At 47.6% G+C, this 23,359-nt stretch overlaps 2 protein-coding genes across 2 annotated transcripts; one reads left to right on the forward strand and one right to left on the reverse strand.

The window, feature by feature from the left end:
• Positions 1-3,034: 3,034 nt before the first annotated feature.
• On the reverse strand, positions 3,035-7,751 carry LOC147412650 (ubiquitin recognition factor in ER-associated degradation protein 1-like). Its single transcript, XM_086481129.1, has 12 exons — positions 7,706-7,751; positions 7,495-7,508; positions 7,285-7,318; positions 7,063-7,184; positions 6,634-6,764; positions 6,203-6,275; positions 5,595-5,663; positions 5,009-5,074; positions 4,647-4,694; positions 4,189-4,271; positions 3,507-3,588; positions 3,035-3,109 (listed from the first exon to the last, which is right to left on the reverse strand). The coding sequence occupies exons 1-12, from the start codon at positions 7,749-7,751 to the stop codon at positions 3,035-3,037; spliced, it is 843 nt and encodes a 280-aa protein (XP_086337255.1).
• Positions 7,752-7,862: 111 nt separating this feature from the next.
• Positions 7,863-15,935, forward strand: LOC147412651 (ubiquitin recognition factor in ER-associated degradation protein 1-like). Its single transcript, XM_086481130.1, has 14 exons — positions 7,863-7,875; positions 7,977-8,085; positions 9,100-9,233; positions 10,259-10,359; positions 10,423-10,615; positions 11,366-11,398; positions 12,153-12,274; positions 12,573-12,703; positions 13,062-13,134; positions 13,674-13,742; positions 14,263-14,328; positions 14,643-14,690; positions 15,086-15,168; positions 15,769-15,935. Exons 1-14 carry the CDS (start codon positions 7,863-7,865, stop codon positions 15,896-15,898), a joined length of 1,305 nt encoding a protein of 434 aa, XP_086337256.1. The 3' UTR covers positions 15,899-15,935.
• Positions 15,936-23,359: the final 7,424 nt, after the last annotated feature.

The raw sequence follows: 23,359 nt of genomic DNA on the forward strand, positions 1-23,359 counted from the left end.
TCCCGTTTCAGGTAACAAGGGTATCTAACCAGTGGGTGAGTGGGGCTGATGGAAACAAAGAACAACAAGCTGTTTACCCTGCCCTCAAGAGCTTTACCTGCAGTCGGAGTTGCTTGTGGTAGTTGTGGGAAGAGCCAAACCGTTGGTGCCTGAGGCACCTTGCAAACTAATTTGTCCTCTGAAGAGCGATTATCTCAACAGTTCTGGGTTTTGCTTTTACTCCTCACTATTTAGGTTGGGCTTTTTAACGTGATTTTTCCTTGGTTCCCTTTGTGGCAGCCTTCCAGAAGAAAGGGTGTGCTGCCGGGAGTGCCGGAAGGGATCTTGAAGCCGAGGGTCGTGATGAAACAGCCCGTGAAGGCTTATCAGCCTGCCAAGGCTGTAACTGGAATGGCTGAAGCTCGGCAGTCAGGTCTGGAATTTACAGCTGATGTTACCTGTGGTGACACCGGTGCTGATTGTTCTGGAAGAGTGCCCTGCACTGAGGTGAGCCTTGCGGGTAGAAATGCAGAAAAACTCTGGAAAAGACACTGTTAATAAAGGATAGTCAGCTAACACAGTAATATTATTTCAAACGTGTTTATCCTAAATACCTTCACAAAAGCTGGTTTTATTTGTAGTACTGAAAATCAGCAACTTGGGATTTATTTGCGATCTTTTTTTTAAAAAAAAAAGTCTTATTTTTATTCTTCCCATAAAAATGCCATTTGGCATTGGCATTTCTGTAGAACTCTCTCCAGAAGTAGATTACAGTTGTAATAGCGGAAATAAAATAAAACATTGTGGCTGTTTCATAGTTTTCATGAAAGGAAGAATCAGAAGAATCCAAAAACTAGATCAAATGATCCTAAGCAGTCTTGTCGTGCTCCTTACCCTTCTAACATGCTAAAGAAGTTTAAACCAAATTTTCCTTTATTTTAATTCTTAGTAATTTGTGATCACTCTTCCTTTAATTCATGCTATTTTGGGGTAATGTAAGCACCTTTTTATTTATTATATGCATTAAACCCTTAAATAAAATATATTGCATTAATATAGTAATTTTCATAAGCAAGGTTGGACTGTGTTTACCAAGAGCTAGTACTGGGTTTAGCAGTAAAGATTTTCAGTTTATTTTTAACTTTGTAGGTTGGGGATAACCCTGTGCACAAAGCCAGAGAAACGCTGGAGCGCGCTATAAAACTGGTGAAGGACACAAAAACCGGGGTGCTCCCTTGTGTATGGTGACAGGGACAGGCATCAATGGTCTGACTCTCACGGCGTTTTAAAACCGTAGTAGTTCTTCATAGATATATTTTTCTTTTGTCTCGGCAAGGGAAATTCGTGATACTGAAAAGGGTCTGTGGACCCTCTTTGGGAGGTTGCTTACTGTCTTGCAGGATATGCAAAGTAAATAATATTTATTTCCTTGGAGTTTCTTTTGGGACTCTTAGAAAGAGCTTTGAGGGTTTCCTTTCCTTTGAAAATTATGTAGAAGAGAAGAGGGGAGGATATTTTTTCAGGTGTGAATTAATGTAAGTCTTATTTATTGAATTAATACTTTTGTGCCTGCTTCTGATGATATTTTTTATTTTGGAAAATAGAGTCTTTATGATCCAGTAGGTATTGCATGTTGATACTCAGAGCAAGGCACTGTTTTTAAGCCTGAAAAGTGGACACAATTCAGAAGCGACCACCAGAGCATACAACGAGATGATCAGGCGGCCTGAAAGACATCAATACAAGTATCTCCCATCTCTCAGTCTAGGATACACTCTGGGCACGTCCATCTCTGGTGCTGGACTTGGGTAAGTTTCCAGCCATGGGAAACAGAGCCTGTCTGGCTGTCCTTCCTTAATAACTTGAGAATCCAGCGAGTGATTTCAGCCAGATTTCATGAAAGACTTGAAATTTCAAATATACTAAGTTCATAGTAGCTTCAACTGATATGGGAATATAGAAAATATCCAGTACAGACTGGATCCCCTCCCAGTACAGACTGGGCCCTGTCCCGGTACAAACTGGAACAAACTTGACACCCTCCCAGTACAGACTGGGCCATGTCCCAGGACCAACTGGATGCCCTGATCCCCTCTCAGTACAGACTGGGCCCTGTCCTGGTACAAATTGGATCCCCTCCCACTACAAACTAGGCCCCGTCCCGGTACAAACTGGATCGCCTCCCAGTATAGACTGGGCCCTGTCCTTCTGCAAACATGGCCTTGCTGCGGCTCCCCAGGACCAGTGAACCCCAGTGCCGGTAGCCAGGCAGCGTGGGGTCTTCCCACGGCCCCCTAGGACCAGTAAACCCCAGTGCCAGTAGCCGGGCAGCGTGGGGCCTTCCCATGGCCCCCCAGGACCAGCCGTTCCAGACCCCTGGGTCTGACGCTCCCAAAACCCCTCCTGGCGGACGTGCCCAGTGGCCACTGAGGCACGGACCCATCTTAGGGGAAAGCTGAGCCCGATACCCCTTTACTCCGCAGGGACACCCCCTTGTACCCCCCCCGAGATACTATTTTTAGCAACAAACCTCTTTATCTCCCACTGAGCCGCTTGCTTTTGTCCCAAACTGATTTATACCCTCCTGCAAGGCCTCCTCACCGTGGTGTTCCCACAGCTTCTCGCCCACCAACGCTGGCTCCTTCCGCAGGTCGTTCCTGACTTGACTCCTACCCAAAAAGCTTCCCAGAAATTGTGGCAAAACAGAGAGAAAGGGAGGAAAATATCCAGCGTGGAGCTACCCGAGACTGTCATCGCTCAGGGTCTAAGAGAGGAGGACGTCGCCCTGTTGGGGTAGGTAGAACTCGTTGGGGTTGCTGCTAAGGTTTAGCTGAGAGCTGCTCTTTCTCTTGAAAAACACACACAAAGAATTTTTCAGAATTCCCAGAACTTCATTCTCCACTGAAAATTCCGACGGTTTGACAGCGCCGGGGCTCAGTGTGAAGTGAATAAGCAGGGAAAGGGTGCGTGTGTTGCCAAAAACCAGTGTCTCCTATCAACTGTGACGATCCACACGCTGCAATTGTTCTTCCTGACTGACCGAAGGTGCCACAAGTCAGGGCTTTCCTCCCGTTTCTTCCAGAGAATGGCCTTCTCCCAAAAAGGGGGTAAAGTGGCTGCCGGATTTCTCCTGGAAAAAGGAAAGAGGGGAAGGAAGATGGTTACCTCTGTGCTCACTGCTGGGGCAGGATGAACGCTGAGCGACCATTGGAAGGAACAATTGTTCCATCAGAGCAGCCACTGACCGGAGATAGTTCACATCCTTAATCTGGGTAATCGCTGCTTTCTCCCCGAAACTAAAAGACGAGCGTTTTGGTGACCTTTCAGCCACGTGAAACAGGCTTCCATTAGCAAGCAAGGACACCGGAGGTGGCTTTCACCTCACTCCAATCACTTGGTGACTACTGCCACTTTTTAAGAGAAGGGTGCTGTGAAAAACCAAGTGTGGAGAGAGGAACCACAAACTCGGGCAATAGTCCTCATGTCCTAATTCCGTGCAAAACTGGGAGGGATCCAACTCGATTTACCTCTTGGTCTTTCTGAACCGGCGGGTGTGAGTTTCTGTCGAAGGTGATTTTACCCATCTGGAAGTCGTGGTTGGGGATTTCTCTGGAAAAGCAGCATAAAAGTACGATGAAAGGAGAAATTTTGTACCTCCCATCCACCTGAACGCAGCGAGGCCTATTCTGTGTCGGTCAGTGTTGTACCATCGCTGGCTGCGAATTTTCATCCCCAACTATTTCTAGATGGAAACCACGGAATTATTTCCTAAAGGGGGGCATACGTGCCACGGAGGAGATCATCAGCTCCTGGACCTGCTGTAGAAGCTTGGTTTCCACGTTGCCTGTGGTCTCCACAGGGCCACGGACGTGCTTTTCCACCAGGGTTCAAGATTTCCCGCGACACCACGTTTCGCTTTAGGAAACGGGCAGGGCTCCCTCCAGCCCACCAGACTCGGCGAGCCTGCTGCCTCTCCCCACGTGTCTTCTCCAGAACCGGAGTTGACTGAGAGAGTTTTGGCAACGTCGACTTAGGATCTGCACCTTCAGCAGTCAGGGATGTCACAGTCAAGTCTAGCAGACCAGACTTGCTTTTCTAAATGCCAAATTAGGAGGAAAACACCTTGTTTATATTGCAGGAGCAGGAAAAAAAAACCTCCACTCAAATGCTGAACCTTCACTTGCTGACAAGGGAACGAGATGGACCAACCTTTGAACGGCTCCTGGTTCAGCTGCCGACGGCTCAGCACCTTCCTTCTTGCTGTCTAGTCTGTACCCAGGACCGGAGAATGCCTGTGTGCACAGAACGAGGTTTAATTTAATTGAAAGCAAGCTGCATGGGGCTGCTCTATTCTGTAAAAGCTTGCTATCCATTTTATTCAATTCTTTGGTTCAGCAGTTTTCTTTCTGGCGTGTCAAAGAAGCCGCTGACCCCTGGGGGTGTGGATGTTTTCATCGCCTAGTTCTCGCCTCCCCCTCGAACGACAGCAAGTCGTGCCCTTCCTGGCCGTGAGCAAAACAAAACACGGGCAGAGACTCGCCAGTGAAGTGAGGAGCTCCTCTAAGATCAAGTGTTTTGCAGTTTCTACGAGTATTTCGCAGTTGTTTGGAGCAGCTTTCCCTCACCCTTGCACAACATTGGGAAAACAGCCGAGATGGGGGACTTACGTGAAAGCCTGCGTCGCTCGCACGTCCACTGGGGTCTCCTTCAGCGTCCTGTGAGGGGAAAAAAGTGACTTCCTCGTGTTCCTGGTGCGGTGTGCAGAACACACAAGAACAGTTCCACGTATTTCTAACCAAACAAAACTTTAGAATAATTCTGTGCAAAATGAGAATAATTATCTTTCTGAAATCAACTGTTGGTACACAACCACCTCCTCAGTAACACAGGAAAAAGCATCCGGTAAGGAAAGGTCAGCCTTAAGAAATCGTTTCAGGCAAAAATAAACGATGTTGGAGCTCCCCGTTCCCTCACAAGCAAGGCTGGTTGTCTAGAGGATGCGTTTGTGGAGAGCAGAAGCTTAACTTACTGTGGTCTCTTCCTGTTGTGCGCTTCCCTCTGGTTCTTTGGGCCCCACGGGAGCAACAAAATCCACCTGTTTATAGAAGCAGCGTGAAAATAAGCATGAACGATATTTTTCTTTGGATCGTAAGGTTTAGAGCACTGTTTCTCCAAACTCCACCAACTATCACTCCGTTTTCATCAAGAAAGAACTGACGTCTGCCTGTTACATATTTTAACTCAAAAGTGAAAAGACTAAACCTCCCAGGAATGAGCCTTAGCACAGAAGTGGGACAGAGCCGTGAACCAGCACCCCGCAATTCTTTGAACCAAGAAAAGGCTGCTCTATCAAACTCAGATTCTAAAACACCTTGAGGACAAACACGGCCCCCGAGGCATGACAGTCACCTGAGGGGACATGAAGTGCAGCTCAGGACCACAGCCGTGGTCACAAAGGCACACGGGGTTCTCTCAAACGAGTCCTCTTCCCCGTCCCATCTGACTTGACCTTTCCTGCCCCATCCTCAGAGGTGCCCGGTGGGCGATGCTGTCACTGACTAAGATGCCCTCTCCTTTGGGGAGGACACAGGCTTTCCATGTCAGCTTGAACTTACCTCGAGATCACAGTCTGTGATGGACACGGCCTTCTCTGGTTTGGTCTCCACCACCTGAAGCTCATAGATCTGAAAGAGCAGTGAATATTTCAAGACGGCCCATGAAAGAGCTCAGCCTGTAGAAGAAAAGCATGGCAAAACCTTTCCCTTCAGACAGCTTCAAGAAAACTGAAGGAAGTGCTCCCCTTACTCGAGGACTGGATACTACAGGACCTCCACAGAACATGACAGCAAAGATTTTTTTGCCCTAGACACAAGATTGCTGTATGGTGGAACGAGAGAACCTGCCTTTTACTGTACCTTGCTGCGCTCTGACTGTACCTTAATCTGCATTTTTGAAAGCAAATTACGAATGTAGGGTAAAACTGAAAAAGAGCTTGTAAGAACATCAGCAGCACAAATGTGTGTTTTCTCATGAGTCAACAACCAGCCTAAACATCATCTGTGTTGATTGTTTTAGCATCGACATCGAAGAGCTGAGCTGAGTCTGCAGCCCCAACGGATCCAGTGGGCACAACACTCACCCATAGAATCGCTTCTCAAGATGTAGCCGAGGTACTTGTGCAGTCACAACTGACTGTACGGTGTCTATATCTAATATACTGTACCTTTTCGTTGTACTTGATGGCAATAACATCCCCCGTAGTGAGACAAGGGTAGTTTCTCAAGGTGTTTTCTAATCTTGGGAGGATGTTAAGATGAAACGTTTGTCTTCGATGCAACATCAAAGCTTTAAAGCTACTGTGTCATTAAAACCCTGATCCTTGGTCCCTCAAAGGTGGTTTAGAACCTTTTAGTAAACCTTAGGGTGTTTAAGTTTTTCTAGAGAACACTCAAACCCATTGGACTTTCAAGATTCACGCTTCTGCCCTCCAGGTGACGCTTTGTGCCAGCAGTTGGCGTCATCTCTGTACGTAAGCCCTCCATCCTTCCAGGAGTTACTGGAGGAGTGTGAGCCACGCCTGAAGAGCGAGCTCTGCCTCGTCCTTCCATTCAGGAGAAAACTTGTGCCCCACTCCGTAGCCGGTAGGAAGGATACACAGCTTTGACGCTGGTGATGGAAAGAAAATCTGGGCTCTGGGGCTGAAATGTGGCGGAAGTACCCACGGGAAGGTGGACGCTTTCCACTTGTACCAGGCCTCCCGCTTCCAGCGACAAGTTCTGCATCATCTGCGAGAGTGAAAACAAGGACACGAACCACGATCAGCGAGATCTCTTTCCTTATTTTCGCTGGGGCCACCACCGGCCCTGAAACGCACCAGTCGGCCATGTTTTCTTTTCAGGAATAACGGCCTTCAGAAGCAGTCTGCTTCGCTTACGGAGTTAAACTGGGGGAGGGAAACCTGGCTGAAAGCTGTGAACGTGACTAGCGAAGACAGGCCCGGCCAGGACACCTCCCACCTCTTTAATACCAAACTGGCAACTCATTTGTCCTGCTCTTCGGGTTTGGACACGGGAGACCACTCACCCAGGGCGGAAGGTAGCAGACACCCTCCTCAGCCTCAGATTCCAGCACTCCACAGTGCGTTGCTCGGTCCGCCTTGGTGTTTGTCAGCCGGAACAGCATCGGGCAGGGCATGTCAAGTCGGACTGGGGAGAAAGGAGACAAAAACGTTACTTGTTGACAAGCCCCTACTGCGTTCTCTTGTGGAGAAGGTGCACGCAGGAAGATCTGGTTTGTAAGATTTACCTATTCTTCCCAGCCCAGTAAGGTCCAGTGATCTCTGCCCCGTTCACCATCCACACCGCACTATGCCTGTTCACAAACAGAACTACATGGATTTAATGAGGATTAATTTGGCATGCTGTCAGTCACTTACCGAGGAGCTGTTGTGAATCAGGCGGTCTCTCCACCTCAGGTTCAGAAGGATCTCTTAGTTTCTGGTAAGGGATCTCAAACCTTGGGAGGTGTCCCTGCTCAAAGGGCAGAGTCACTGGGCGTGCAGTCTGGTTGCAATTTAGGGAGAGCTCAAGTTGGGCTCATGCAAAGATCTGTGGCTGGTAAAAGGTCTCTCTGCCTCAAGGAACCACCTTGAGAGGTGACCCAGCTCAAGGGGAGATGACCGCCATGCAGCCACGCTGCCGAGCAGGGAGAGCCCAGAGCGGCTCACTTAGGCCGTCACATTGATGGGATGAAGTGGTTGGCTCGTAGTCCATCTGCAGACAATGGGAAAGGTCTGCATGAGACTCCTTGTGCCCACAACTTTCTTTGTGCCTTGATCAATGAGTCTGGGAAGAACCACCTGCTATTGATGTGTTAATCACGTGATGGATGATCCAAGCTCATGTGCATCGATACTCGCTGGGTCACCCTGTGTGGGTTCCCTAGAACCTTCCGACGTTCCAAATTTGCCCAAAAAAACCCATTTATTTTCCCCAAAGGACTCTCCGAAAGCAAGTTCAAGAAGAACTCTTTGCATCTCAACTCTCACCAGCACATCGCCATTCTGGTGGATGAAAGCCTTGTCGTCAGCCCCAGCTGGGAAACCAGGTTGGTGCTGGGACTATCTATGGGGTCCCTCACTGGAGTGCAGGTCCCTGACAGTCTTTCTCACAGGTCCACTACTGGTCCCAGCTCTGCACAATATACCCCAAAGGAAACAGCCCAAATGACCAAGGACTCACTTTTGGCCAACATGTTATTATTTATTCTAAAAAGCATCATCTTCTAATGTACAGCATCCCAGTTGGTACTGGTAACAACTGCTCATAGACAGCCCAGCTCAGCTCAGGTGCCAGGAGTCAAATCCCAGTCCATCCACGGTTTGGCCACAAATTCCCCTGCTCACCCTGCTCCACCGGTCACGGCGGGGGTACAGAGCTGGCTCTGAAGCCCATGGCCAGAGCCCTGATGGGACCCAGGCGGATGAAGGCCTCTCCAGCCTCCCTGTGACTGCTGGCACAGCCCGAAAGTTGCTGCGTTTTCCAGTTCTCATTGTAAGGAAAGTGTCAACAGGAGTGACAGGCCTTGCCATGGCCCAGTTACCCCCATTGGCCATCCCCATGGCCACCACAGGGTTCCGGAATGTCTGTCTGTCACAGCCGGGGCGTTTGTGACGTCATGGCATGAGCTGGACTCATCTGCCCGCACGGCTGCCCCCCAACTCAGTGGTGTGTTTGCCACAGGCAGTGAAGGACCGAGACCTGGGGCTCTTCAGCCTGAAGAAGAAAAGACTGAGAGGGGACCTCATCAACGTTTGGAAATATCTCAAGGGTGGGTGTCAAGGGGATGGGGCCGGGCTCTTTTTGGTGGTGCCCAGTGACCGGGCAAGGGGCAACGGGCACAAACTGGAGCACAGGAAGTTCAACCTGAACGTTAAGGGTGACAAGAGCACTGGAACAGGCTGCCCAGGGAGGTTGTGGAGTCTCCTTCCCTGGAGATACTCAAAACGCTGCCTGGACACACTCCTGTGCAACCTGCTGTAAGGGGATTAGCAGAGGGGGTTGGACTAGATGATCTCCAGAGGTCTCTTCCAACCCCCACTGTGGTGTGATTCTGTGACAGCCTGCGACTGCACCAGTGCCGCCCCATCTCTGTTGCTGTGATGCAGCTGAGGTCTGGACGTCGCACAAAGTCACCGTCCCCCTCTGTGGGACCTCCCCCGAGGAAAAGGAAGCGCCGGGCTCGCGCGGAGGAAGGTGAGTGCAGAGCATCCCCCCTCCCCGGGCGCCTAGGGCCCGTAGAAGAGCGGCCGTCCCTCCTTCGCAGGGCAGCGGGGGCCAACAGCCCAACCCATGCCGGGCCTTTGCCAGTGGGGTTGGGAAACGGGAGCTGCGACATGTGCGGGGCGCCGGTCCCAGGGGTTGCTCGGCTGGAGGTGTTGCAAATCTGGAGAAGAAAAACTTCTCCACACACAGACCAGTAGAGACGTCGTTTATTAACGACGCGCAGCGGGGATGTGGGATCCTTCCCCAAGATGGCCGCCTGCACATTGCAATCAACAAATATTTATATATTAAATTCGTACATATTCAGTCATCATTGATATGTATCAATGATATATCGTTGAAATATCATCCATGCATATTCATCATCGTCCTCTCGATGATTGGTTCTTCTTCTCTCGCTCCTGATGCAAATGAGCGCGCAGCCTCTGTCGTAGTCTTCTGTTGTTCCCTTGTGAGTAGGGGGTATCATTTAGGTAGGTGGCCCATGAGTCAGAGGTCTCGACCGCTCCTCAAATTGACCATGTTTGGTCAAGGAACATGTCCTTGGCTCGTAGGCTCTTGGCTCGTACCTGCTTTGGTCATGATTCAAAGGTTATACACAATGGGCACCATCATAAATCCTGTCCAGCAGACATCTTGGACTACAACACACTGTCCTTGTTTCTAACCACTAACAGATCATTGGTTAATGAATACTGTAGCTCTGGGACTTTACAGGGGTATGCTAGCAGCATTGGTAATACAGATTTTATTTTATATTTGATCGTTTATCCCATTTGAGACTTATTTTCCCAAAGTAATCATTAGTTTCCCCTATTAATATCCACTAATTAGAATTCTTGATATTCAAATCAAGATGGGAACAGTAAAGGGATTTCTAAGCAGTATCCTAAAATCCTAAATCTGGTGCTTTCTGCACCAGAGGCGCCGCGCTGGCTTTGGCTGCCGCCGCTGCTCCTTGTGCCGCCGGTGAAGGGTTTGCTTTGCCGTTTCAGTGAGTCCCCCGGAGAGGCCGGAGCGGCCGCAGCAGCACGAGGAGCCTGGAGAAGGGCCGAGCGACCAGAGCAGCCCTCCACAGCTGTTGCCACGTCAGCAGGTGCGAGACCCCCCTGGCCGGGGGTGTCATCTCCCTCCGCCGACAGGGACATCAACCTGACAGCTCCTCAGCGCGGTTTCGGCTGAGCTTGGGAAGACCCCGGTGAGCGCCGCAACACCTCGCTCGGCGGCAGACACCTATTCACACACTCTCCTCTTTGTGTTCTTCCACCAGTTCTCGTCCCAGTCCTGCTGCTTCTCCACATTCGTGCTTCCTGGGCCTCACGCCAGCTCCAACGTGGAGAACGGCGGGAAGAGTACGTGCGGGCTTCATTTTGACTCACAACCTGTTGGAAGAACGTTTGTGGGTGACACCGAGTAGGACAGCTTTTGGGCAAGGCTGCGGGAACGTCGCTGAACTGCCCGCAGACATCCTGCTGGCTTTGTGGCCAGAGCTGGCAGAGTGTTTGGGGGTGGCTTTGAGGACAAAAGAGGACGGGTTTACCGCGTTAGTGCGTGGTTACAAAACCTGCCACGTGAGTCCTGGTTTAGGAGCGTTAGAAGAAGACATTCTTCTTTTTTAAAGTCTCCTGTTAAAACCTTAGGCCCATTAGGAGCCACGGGAATTTATGATTAAGGATGTTTTCCCTCCTTGCTGTACCTCACTAAGCTTGAGCAAAGAGAATCGATCACCCAACAGAATTTTCAAGCTGTCAGACTAATGCTACGTACTTTTGAGTTGGCGTTGATTTAAGAGCACTTATAAGCCCAAACAAACAAAATTGCCTTTAGGAAACATTTTCTTTCGTACTAAGTATTGCAAAACCTTGTCTTCTTGTTTTTTTTTTTTTCTGATTAAATTCTGAAATGTCCATGCGAGCAGGTCTATTTGTCAGGACTGGTTATCCTGAAATCTGGGGCTCAAAAAAGAAATTTGCAGGAGATTTTAGAATCTCCTTTTTTTGTTTTAGAAGAGATTTTAGAAAAAGGAATGATAAAATTGTATGTTATGTACTCTTTGGACGATCCTATTTTTCCTAACCTTATATTCTTCCTCATTTCTGCAGTAATTATGCCACGGTCTGCTATGGATCAACTCAGTAAGTGAATATTTTATTTGCATGAGCAAATGCATAAGCAAATACTGCAGTATTTTAATTACCTACTAAACTCTGACTTAAACAGAGACTATGAGACTAATTAGTTCAAAACTTGTGTTATGGAACTATTTTGTCTGTCAGAATTCATGGGGATTGTCTGTCTTCAAGTACAGACATCTGAAGTGTTGGGCTACCCGAGGCAGGAATCGTCCTTAGTAACTATTAAGAGCTCAATACAACGGTTACCATTCATGTAGTAAATTCTTAATCATAACCTGCTGGTGCTGGACGCACTTGCCCGGAACCAATTTTGTTTTGAAGACGAAATAAGTGATAATTAACTTTGAAATGGGAAAAAAAGATAATCAAATCAATAGTATAAATGGCTTTTATTGGTCTTTTTAATCAAGGCGGATTTCCCCCACGCTCCGGTTTTAACCTGAATAGAATTTCCTTGAGGAAACAGTTTAGGCGGGACTTGATTTTCAAAGAGGCGGGGCCTGTTAAAGCCCATGAGGTAGGAGGTAACTGATAATAGCACAAGGACAGAAGAGCTCTCGGTGCGAGGACAGCATCTGTGCGTCCGCGTTCTCTCGAGGGTTCATAGTCTTGAGGAGCTGCAATGATGGCAGGAGGGGAATCCTCTGCTGTAGCCTGGCCCGTTCACTGGTTCATGTTCAATCTCCAAACTCAAAGTTCAGGAACGCAGTAGGGGCTTGTCAACAAGTAACGTTTTTGTCTCCTTTCTCCCCAGTCCGACTTGACATGCCCTGCCCGATGCTGTTCCGGCTGACAAACACCAAGGCGGACCGAGCAACGCACTGTGGAGTGCTGGAATCTGAGGCTGAGGAGGGTGTCTGCTACCTTCCGCCCTGGGTGAGTGGTCTCCCGTGTCCAAACCCGAAGAGCAGGACAAATGAGTTGCCAGTTTGGTATTAAAGAGGTGGGAGGTGTCCTGGCCGGGCCTGTCTTCGCTAGTCACGTTCACAGCTTTCAGCCAGGTTTCCCTCCCCCAGTTTAACTCCGTAAGCGAAGCAGACTGCTTCTGAAGGCCATTATTCCTGAAAAGAAAACATGGCCGACTGGTGCATTTCAGGGAAGGTGGTGGCCCCAGCGAAAATAAGGAAAGAGATCTCGCTGATCGTGGTTCGTGTCCTTGTTTTCACTCTCGCAGATGATGCAGAACTTGTCGCTGGAAGCAGGAGGCCTGGTACAAGTGGAAAGCGTCCACCTTCCCGTGGGTACTTCCGCCACATTTCAGCCCCAGAGCCCAGATTTTCTTTCCATCACCAGCGTCAAAGCTGTGTATCCTTCCTACCGGCTACGGAGTGGGGCACAAGTTTTCTCCTGAATGGAAGAACGAGGCAGAGCTCGCTCTTCAGGCGCGGCTCACACTCCTCCAGTAACTCCTGGAAGGATGGAGGGCTTACGTACAGAGATGACGCCAACTGCTGGCACAAAGCGTCACCTGGAGGGCAGAAGCGTGAATCTTGAAAGTCCAATGGGTTTGAGTGTTCTCTAGAAAAACTTAAACACCCTAAGGTTTACTAAAAGGTTCTAAACCACCTTTGAGGGACCAAGGATCAGGGTTTTAATGACACAGTAGCTTTAAAGCTTTGATGTTGCATCGAAGACAAACGTTTCATCTTAACATCCTCCCAAGATTAGAAAACGCCTTGAGAAACTACCCTTGTCTCACTACGGGGGATGTTATTGCCATCAAGTACAACGAAAAGGTACAGTATATTAGATATAGACACCGTACAGTCAGTTGTGACTGCACAAGTACCTTGGCTACATCTTGAGAAGCGATTCTATGGGTGAGTGTTGTGCCCACTGGATCCGTTGGGGCTGCAGACTCAGCTCAGCTCTTCGATGTCGATGCTAAAACAATCAACACAGATGATGTTTAGGCTGGTTGTTGACTCATGAGAAAACACACATTTGTGCTGCTGATGTTCTTACAAGCTCTTTTTCAGTTTTACCCTACATTCGTAATTTGCTTTCAAAAATGCAGATTAAGGTACAGTCAGAGCGCAGCAAGGTACAGTAAAAGGCAGGTTCTCTCGTTCCACCATACAGCAATCTTGTGTCTAGGGCAAAAAAATCTTTGCTGTCATGTTCTGTGGAGGTCCTGTAGTATCCAGTCCTCGAGTAAGGGGAGCACTTCCTTCAGTTTTCTTGAAGCTGTCTGAAGGGAAAGGTTTTGCCATGCTTTTCTTCTACAGGCTGAGCTCTTTCATGGGCCGTCTTGAAATATTCACTGCTCTTTCAGATCTATGAGCTTCAGGTGGTGGAGACCAAACCAGAGAAGGCCGTGTCCATCACAGACTGTGATCTCGAGGTAAGTTCAAGCTGACATGGAAAGCCTGTGTCCTCCCCAAAGGAGAGGGCATCTTAGTCAGTGACAGCATCGCCCACCGGGCACCTCTGAGGACGGGGCAGGAAAGGTCAAGTCAGATGGGACGGGGAAGAGGACTCGTTTGAGAGAACCCCGTGTGCCTTTGTGACCACGGCTGTGGTCCTGAGCTGCACTTCATGTCCCCTCAGGTGACTGTCATGCCTCGGGGGCCGTGTTTGTCCTCAAGGTGTTTTAGAATCTGAGTTTGATAGAGCAGCCTTTTCTTGGTTCAAAGAATTGCGGGGTGCTGGTTCAAGGCTCTGTCCCACTTCTGTGCTAAGGCTCATTCCTGGGAGGTTTAGTCTTTTCACTTTTGAGTTAAAATATGTAACAGGCAGACGTCAGTTCTTTCTTGATGAAAACGGAGTGATAGTTGGTGGAGTTTGGAGAAACAGTGCTCTAAACCTTACGATCCAAAGAAAAATATCGTTCATGCTTATTTTCACGCTGCTTCTATAAACAGGTGGATTTTGTTGCTCCCGTGGGGCCCAAAGAACCAGAGGGAAGCGCACAACAGGAAGAGACCACAGTAAGTTAAGCTTCTGCTCTCCACAAACGCATCCTCTAGACAACCAGCCTTGCTTGTGAGGGAACGGGGAGCTCCAACATCGTTTATTTTTGCCTGAAACGATTTCTTAAGGCTGACCTTTCCTTACCGGATGCTTTTTCCTGTGTTACTGAGGAGGTGGTTGTGTACCAACAGTTGATTTCAGAAAGATAATTATTCTCATTTTGCACAGAATTATTCTAAAGTTTTGTTTGGTCAGAAATACGTGGAACTGTTCTTGTGTGTTCTGCACATCGCACCAGGAACACGAGGAAGTCACTTTTTTCCCCTCACAGGACGCTGAAGGAGACCCCAGTGGACGTGCGAGCGACGCAGGCTTTCACGTAAGTCCCCCATCTCGGCTGTTTTCCCAGTGTTGTGCAAGGGTGAGGGAAAGCTGCTCCAAACAACTGCGAAATACTCGTAGAAACTGCAAAATACTTGTAGAAACTGCAAAATACTTGATCTTAGAGGGGCTCCTTCCTTCACTGGCGAGTCTCTGCCCGTGTTTTGTTTTGCTCACGGCCAGGAAGGGCACGACTTGCTGTCGTTCAAGGGGCAGGTGAGAACCAGGCGATGGAAACATCCACACCCCCAGGGGTCAGCGGCTTCTTTGACACACCAGAAAAAAAACTGCTGAACCAAAGAATTGAATAAAATGGATAGCAAGCTTTTACAGAATAGAGCAGCCCCATGCAGCTTGCTTTCAATTAAATTAAACCTCGTTCTGTGCACACAGGCATTCTCCGGTCCTGGGTACAGACTAGACAGCAAGAAGGAAGGTGCTGAGCCGTCGGCAGCTGAACCAGGAGCCGTTCAAAGGTTGGTCCATCTCGTTCCCTTGTCAGCAAGTGAAGGTTCAGCATTTGAGTGGAGGTTTTTTTTTCCTGCTCCTGCAATATAAACAAGGTGTTTTCCTCCTAATTTGGCGTTTAGAAAAGCAAGTCTGGTCTTCTAGACTTGACTGTGACATCCCTGACTGCTGAAGGTGCAGATCCTAAGTCGACGTTGCCAAAACTCTCTCAGTCAACTCCGGTTCTGGAGAAGACACGTGGGGAGAGGCAGCAGGCTCGCCGAGTCTGGTGGGCTGGAGGGAGCCCTGCCCGTTTCCTAAAGCGAAACGTGGTGTCGCGGGAAATCTTGAACCCTGGTGGAAAAGCACGTCCGTGGCCCTGTGGAGACCACAGGCAACGTGGAAACCAAGCTTCTACAGCAGGTCCAGGAGCTGATGATCTCCTCTGTGCCACGTATGCCCCCCTTTAGGAAATAATTCCGTGGTTTCCATCTAGAAATACTTGGGGATGAAAATTCGCAGCCAGCGATGGTACAACACTGACCGACACAGAATAGGCCTCGCTGCGTTCAGGTGGATGGGAGGTACAAAATTTCTCCTTTCATCGTACTTTTATGCTGCTTTTCCAGAGAAATCCCCAACCATGACTTCCAGATGGGCAAAATCACCTTCGACAGAAACTCACACCCGCCGGTTCAGAAAGACCAAGAGGTAAATCGAGTTGGATCCCTCCCAGTTTTGCACGGAATTAGGACATGAGGACTATTGCCCGAGTTTGTGGTTCCTCTCTCCACACTTGGTTTTTCACAGCACCCTTCTCTTAAAAAGTGGCAGTAGTCACCAAGTGATTGGAGTGAGGTGAAAGCCACCTCCGGTGTCCTTGCTTGCTAATGGAAGCCTGTTTCACGTGGCTGAAAGGTCACCAAATGCTCGTCTTTTAGTTTCGGGGAGAAAGCAGCGATTACCCAGATTAAGGATGTGAACTATCTCCGGTCAGTGGCTGCTCTGATGGAACAATTGTTCCTTCCAATGGTCGCTCAGCGTTCATCCTGCCCCAGCAGCGAGCACAGAGGTAACCATCTTCCTTCCCCTCTTTCCTTTTTCCAGGAGAAATCCGGCAGCCACTTTACCCCCTTTTTGGGAGAAGGCCATTCTCTGGAAGAAACGGGAGGAAAGCCCTGACTTGTGGCACCTTCGGTCAGTCAGGAAGAACAATTGCAGCGTGTGGATCATCGCAGTTGAGAGGAGAGACTGGTTTTTGGCAACACACGCACCCTTTCCCAGCTTATTCGTTTCACACTGAGCCCCGGCGCTGTCAAACCGTCGGAATATTCAGTGGAGAATGAAGTTCTGGGAATTCTGAAAAATTCTTTGCGTGTGTTTTTCAAGAGAGAGAGCAGCTCTCAGCTAAACCTTAGCAGCAACCCCAACGAGTTCTACCTTCCCCAACAGGGCGACGTCCTCCTCTCTTAGACCCTGAGCGATGACAGTCTCGGGTAGCTCTACGCTGGATATTTTCCTCCCTTTCTCTCTGTTTTGCCACAATTTCTGGGAAGCTTTTTGGGTAGGAGTCAAGTCAGGAACGACCTGTGGAAGGAGCCAGCGTTGGTGGGCGAGAAGCTGTGGGAACACCACGGTGAGGAGGCCTTGCAGGAGGGTATAAATCAGTTTGGGACGAAAGCAAGCGGCTCAGTGGGAGATAAAGAGGTTTGTTGCTAAAAATAGTATCTCGGGGGGGGTACAAGGGGGTGTCCCTGCGGAGTAAAGGGGTCTCAGGCTCAGCTTTCCCCTCAGATGGGTCCGTGCCTCAGTGGCCACTGGGCACGTCCGCCAGGAGGGGTTTTGGGAGCGTCAGACCCAGGGGTCTGGAACGGCTGGTCCTGGGGGGCCATGGGAAGGCCCCACGCTGCCCGGCTACTGGCACTGGGGTTTACTGGTCCTAGGGGGCCGTGGGAAGACCCCACGCTGCCTGGCTACCAGCACTGGGGTTCACTGGTCCTGAGGAGCCGCAGCAAGGCCATGTTTGCAGAGGACAGGGCCCAGTCTATACCGGGAGGCGATCCAGTTTGTACCGGGACGGGGCCTAGTCTGTAGCGGGAGGGGATCCAATTTGTACCAGGACAGGGCCCAGTCTGTACTGAGAGGGGATCAGGGCATCCTGTCGGTCCTGGGACAGGGCCCAGTCTGTACTGGGAGGGGATCCAGTCTGTACTGGATATTTTCTATATTCCCATATCAGTTGAAGCTACTATGAACTTAGTATATTTGAAATTTCAAGTCTTTCATGAAATCTGGCTGAAATCACTCGCTGGATTCTCAAGTTATTAAGGAAGGACAGCCAGACAGGCTCTGTTTCCCATGGCTGGAAACTTACCCAAGTCCAGCACCAGAGATGGACGTGCCCAGAGTGTATCCTAGACTGAGAGATGGGAGATACTTGTATTGATGTCTTTCAGGCCGCCTGATCATCTCGTTGCATGCTCTGGTGGTCGCTTCTGAATTGTGTCCACTTTTCAGGCTTAAAAACAGTGCCTTGCTCTGAGTATCAACATGCAATACCTACTGGATCATAAAGACTCTATTTTCCAAAATAAAAAATATCATCAGAAGCAGGCACAAAAGTATTAATTCAATAAATAAGACTTACATTAATTCACACCTGAAAAAATATCCTCCCCTCTTATCTTCTACATAATTTTCAAAGGAAAGGAAACCCTCAAAGCTCTTTCTAAGAGTCCCAAAAGAAACTCCAAGGAAATAAATATTATTTACTTTGCATATCCTGCAAGACAGTAAGCAACCTCCCAAAGAGGGTCCACAGACCCTTTTCAGTATCACGAATTTCCCTTGCCGAGACAAAAGAAAAATATATCTATGAAGAACTACTACGGTTTTAAAACGCCGTGAGAGTCAGACCATTGATGCCTGTCCCTGTCACCATACACAAGGGAGCACCCCGGTTTTTGTGTCCTTCACCAGTTTTATAGCGCGCTCCAGCGGTTCTCTGGCTTTGTGCACAGGGTTATCCCCAACCTACAAAGTTAAAAATAAACTGAAAATCTTTACTGCTAAACCCAGTACTAGCTCTTGGTAAACACAGTCCAACCTTGCTTATGAAAATTACTATATTGAGGCAATATATTTTATTTAAGGGTTTAATGCATATAATAAATAAAAAGGTGCTTATGTTACCCCAAAATAGCATGAATTAAAGGAAGAGTGATCACAAATTACTAAGAATTAAAATAAAGGAAAATTTGGTTTAAAATTCTTTAGCATGTTAGAAGGGTAAGGAGCACGTCAAGACTGCTTAGGATCATTTGATCTAGTTTTTGGATTCTTCTGATTCTTCCTTTCATGAAAACTATGAAACAGCCACAATGTTTTATTTTATTTCCGCTATTACAACTGTAATCTACTTCTGGAGAGAGTTCTACAGAAATGCCAATGCCAAATGGCATTTTTATGGGAAGAATAAAAATAAGACTTTTTTTTTTAAAAAAAATATCGCAAATAAATCCCAAGTTGCTGATTTTCAGTACTACAAATAAAACCAGCTTTTGTGAAGGTATTTAGATTAACCACGTTTCAAATAATACTACTGTGATAGCTGACTATCCTTTATTAACAGTGTCTTTTCCACAGTTTTTCTGCATTTCTACCTGCAAGGCTCACCTCAGTGCGGGGCACTCTTCCAGAACAATCAGCACCGGTGTCACCACAGGTAACATCAGCTGTAAATTCCAGTCCCAACTGCCGAGCTTCAGCCATTCCAGTTACAGCCTTGGCAGGCTGATAAGCCTTCACGGGCTGTTTCACCACGACCCTCGGCTTCAAGATCCCTTCCGGCACTCCCGGCAGCACACCCTTTCTTCTGGAAGGCTGCCACAAAGGGAACCAAGGAAAAATCACGTTAAAAAGCCCAACCTAAATAGTGAGGAGTAAAAGCAAAACCCAGAACTGTTGAGATAATCGCTCTTCAGAGGACAAATTAGTTTGCAAGGTGCCTCAGGCACCAACGGTTTGGCTCTTCCCACAACTACCACAAGCAACTCCGACTGCAGGTAAAGCTCTTGAGGGCAGGGTAAACAGCTTGTTGTTCTTTGTTTCCATCAGCCCCACTCACCCACTGGTTAGATACCCTTGTTACCTGAAACGGGACTTCAAGAGTTAACTGTTCATTCTCAAACTGGCAAATGCCAAAGGAACAAATATTCTTTACTTAAAGTTTCTCTTTTACAGCAAATAGGTGTATGCTGGTGATTGGCTAATTATTTGAAAGAGCTCCAGGCCATATTTATTACTTCCTTACAAAGCAGCCAGCAGACACCTCATACAAAATGAGAACAACAGAAAGCAGGTCAGGGAGTTTCATCTCCCGAACCACGACTCTTTGCCTAGGAAAACGTTCTGCTCTACAGGCAGAAGAAGAAGGAAGTGTTACACACAGATAGTTACTGTTTGATCCCCAAACTGCACAAGTAAAACACAGTTTAATTATTGAGGAAATGAGCCTTCAGTGTACATGAAAGCATAAAGCGTAAATATTTCCTGAACTGCCAGAAGTTCAGCCAGCTGACAAATATCAAAAACATTGGGAAATGGGAGACTGAACCTCCCCCCCTTCTCTCTGCTCGTAATGCAGCAAAATATAAACTACAAGATCCGTTTGATCTTAAGCTGCTCGGCCAACAGGAAGGGAAAGTGCCCGTCACAGAGCCCTGATATCGTCAGCTTGACAAAAGCTCCTCCACTGGGTGACACTGGGGTATCATCTCTAATCTGGTAAAGCCAGTCAAGAAGTGCTCTGAGAGATGCACGGCCAGATTTGAATGCATCCTATCTAATAAAGAGGAAAACGAAATAGGAAGACAATTCTTTCATTTACAGCCCGAGCAAGGAAACCCACCAACTCACATTAAATGCTGGTAACACTACCAAGGATACAACCACAATTATAATCTCAGCTATAAACAAACATACTCTCATTCAAAATTTCTTACCTACCTATAATTATAAAGAACATGTTATAATGACCCATGAGACTTTTTTCCCATTAACAGAGTTGCTGTTAAGCTCCATAAGAGAGGCCACACAGAGTAACTCATTCTATCTTTCCATTTTGCATGGTTAAGACCAGAATGAACTACCACGGTTAAAAGAGAACAACAATAATTTATTAACATACAGCCGAATAATACTAGTCCAGTTTTGAAAAGAGGTAGTGGATTTATGTGACATTCTAACTTATTCTGAAGCCACAAGAATGGGACAGCTCTACACACATGGACATACAGAGTTGATTTTTCTTTTTTAACAGAACAGAGTCTAATTCTCTGTTTAATTAAAAAGACATATTGATGTCCATAGGTATATGTGTGTGCATACATACACACACACACACCTGGTACATTTTTATCATCTCTGTTGTGTAGCAGAAAATGGTACTATTCGTACGTGCCAGTGGTTTCCAATGACACCCAAGGGTTCTCAGTACCTTGGAAAAGATGCTAAAGTCTCCAGGGAAACAAAGTTTGTGAGAAAATGTTAACCACTTACTTCCCTAAGCTTTCAACCTGTCCCAGGCAGGCTGAAAATCAGTAGCTGTGTGCTATCCCAACGGAAGGCTCTAACGGCTGGAAGGCTCACACGAGAACAGCACTGCCGTTGGAGCGGGATTCTGGCTCCGTTACTGAGGGAGCACGTTGCAGGGCTTTCCCTTGAGCTCGCGGCTGGATGCTGGGTGTCCCAGGAACACAATTCGTTGGCTTTGCAATACGCAGCACCATGGACTCCACACGATACTGCACAACAGGGTGGATATAGTCACTGTAATTTCAGAAATGCAGAGTAAACACGGCTGTATCCAACTGTGCGAGTACACACTCCCATTTCCTGAATTTAAAGTACGGACAACCAGTTTTCCAAAATAAACAGCCATACTCTCACTTTTAAGGTACATTTTCTGTCCCATAGAGTGGAACCTTTCCATGGGTTTCCTCATCATTTGGCCCTAATAACTGAAAATCAAGTACTTCTAATTTTTACCTATGGAAAAATAAACACCCAACAGGCTGCAACAACATATACGGATGGCCATGCTGCAGTCAGGGAACAAGCGTTTACTGAACTCTATTTTTGTTGGACTTGCAGAATACTGAAGAAAACAAAGTCCAACATGCAGCTGGTGACCATTTTCCCAGTCACCATTCCAGGAACGAGGCACTGCATTATTATTTCAACATCTGGGAAAACAGAGAAATGGCATGAGAGCTGTGTAGGCTGGTAATTGTGCCTCCAAGCTTTTAACCAGGAGGAGTAACTAGAACGTGCTTTGCAGCAAGAGAAGTAGGGGAAGAATCTAAGTTAGCCCATTTCAAAAGTCTGCTGTTTTGCTCTGGGTATCGTGCTTTCTCCCTGAGGATGCCACAAGTAGTATAGGAAGCATAAAAACCCCAAAAGTTTAAGAACTTTCACCTTGTTCGAGACATCACAAAATATTGCGTGTGGAGGTAGCAACATGAGACAAAACCAGCCCTATTTATTTATTATTCAATGCTTTAGTAAGGCTTTAAAAGCATTGATAGCCAGGTATTCACTGTGTCCATTCACAATAAAAAACAAAATAGCTGAAAATTACACACATGGGTGGCAAAGGACTGAAAATTCCAAATTATCAAAGAACAACCCCATATAATCCTAAGATTCTGTTCTTTGTAAGCAATTAAATCCCTGCTCAAAGACCTCTGCCTGACGCACTACATAGTCAAGTAGTGTACTGAACGGCTTCGGTATAATTTCTTCAACTTTGACATTATCAATGAACTCAGAGAACCAACAGCTTTAACAAGACCCTGCTACCTCAAAATCAGGTTGGGGTTTGAAAGTGTAGCTCTGCATCAGCATAAGCTGCTGCTGCTGCCTTGCACTAATTTGTGTCCAGTGCTGAGCTCAGGTGCTCAGGGACTGGATCTGGCAAGAGCTAGGGGTTTGGGTTGGTTTTCTTTTGTCTTTTCTAGTTTTCAGCAAGTTCTTCAATCATCTGACCAAAAATCCGTATGCCTATGACCATGTCCCTGTTAGATTTGTTTAGTCTACTATGGAATAGTCAAGATAGCTTAATAAAATAAAAGAGAAAAGACGTTTAAAAAAGGTCATGTAAAACTTAATAAGAGATACAAAATATGGAAAAAATAAAATACCTGAAATCTGTTCTTAGTGCTATTCCGTTTAACCTCTTTTCCAGCTAAGGAGAAAAGGAGTATCTACATAAATGGCAGTGATGATTCTTCTGAGAGAAAAAAAAAAAATCTGTGGTGACTGGGAACTGCTGCAACTGCTGTTGTTGTGATCTGGAAAGGCTGAGTGGGAACAAAACCCAAGTACACAGAAGGAAAGAGAAAAGAGCAGTCAGGACAGAACATGCAGCCTGTTTCTGTTCTCACCCCCACGCACGGCCATCTGAGAAAATGACAGGCAGGACAGGCTCTGCGGGCTGCAGCCGTGACCGCTCAAGCACACCTACGCCGGCAGCATGCCAGCCCCCCCTCCCTGTCCCTAACTCTGCGTTTCTCCTCTCTTCCTCCAACAGCGGCACTCTTCGAGGATCGTGGTGAACCGGATCAGGGAGCTGAACTGGCAAATACCAACTGAACACCACCGGGGTTCTGCTGCCAGGGCCGCCCCCCGCCCAAAACACAGGGCCAGCACCAGCAAGACCGACAAGAACCTGCACTGGGTCACGAGGTGTCCCAGGCAACTGCAAAGGAGAAAGATGGTCACACTCTTGAATTGGGTTGGAGTGCTAAGGAACGGCAGCTTCAGACACTCCCGCTTCGGGCTGGCTCGAGACAATGCTGGTCTGCTCAGGACAGCAGTTTCCAAGTTGTCTTTTTGTCCATGGAAGTTGGCAAATGATCACTCCTGGTCAGCTCAGCTACAGTCTGTTACAACAGAAAGCAGAAGGAGGGTAGGAAAGAAAAAGGAGGGTAGGAAAGAAGATGACAACAGCAGCGCAGACCACATGAGTGAGAGTAGTTATCTCTCGTATCAGGTGCAGTTCAGGGCTCATGAGAAGCCATGAAAACATTCTAGTTGTTCCAGTCCCTCAGAATCTGGGCAAGGAAAGCCTTTGGTATCGCTGGAAACTTCTGGGGTCTCAAAGAAAGAGCAGTGTAAGTATCACTCTGTCCGCTCCCTCTGATGCTGCTATCGAAATAA

This window comes from Leptosomus discolor, unplaced genomic scaffold (genome assembly GCF_034619465.1).
Source record: "Leptosomus discolor isolate bLepDis1 unplaced genomic scaffold, bLepDis1.hap2 HAP2_SCAFFOLD_45, whole genome shotgun sequence".
Classification (NCBI taxonomy): Eukaryota; Metazoa; Chordata; class Aves; order Leptosomiformes; family Leptosomidae; genus Leptosomus; species Leptosomus discolor.

Bases quoted from the DNA above. Each gene is read 5' to 3' on its own strand.
- LOC147412650 (XM_086481129.1), bottom strand. From the start codon at position 7,751: ATGGACTACGAGCCAACCACTTCATCCCATCAATGTGACGGCCTAA. The intron at 7,185-7,284 runs GTAAATCTTACA...CTTTCTCCCCAG, and splicing joins TACTGGGCTGGGAAGAATAG to TCCGACTTGACATGCCCTGC. The intron at 3,589-4,188 runs GTTGGTCCATCT...CTGCTTTTCCAG, and splicing joins GAACCAGGAGCCGTTCAAAG to AGAAATCCCCAACCACGACT.
- LOC147412651 (XM_086481130.1), top strand. The intron at 12,275-12,572 runs GTGAGTGGTCTC...TCACTCTCGCAG, and splicing joins TCTGCTACCTTCCGCCCTGG to ATGATGCAGAACTTGTCGCT. The intron at 14,329-14,642 runs GTAAGTTAAGCT...TTCCCCTCACAG, and splicing joins CACAACAGGAAGAGACCACA to GACGCTGAAGGAGACCCCAG.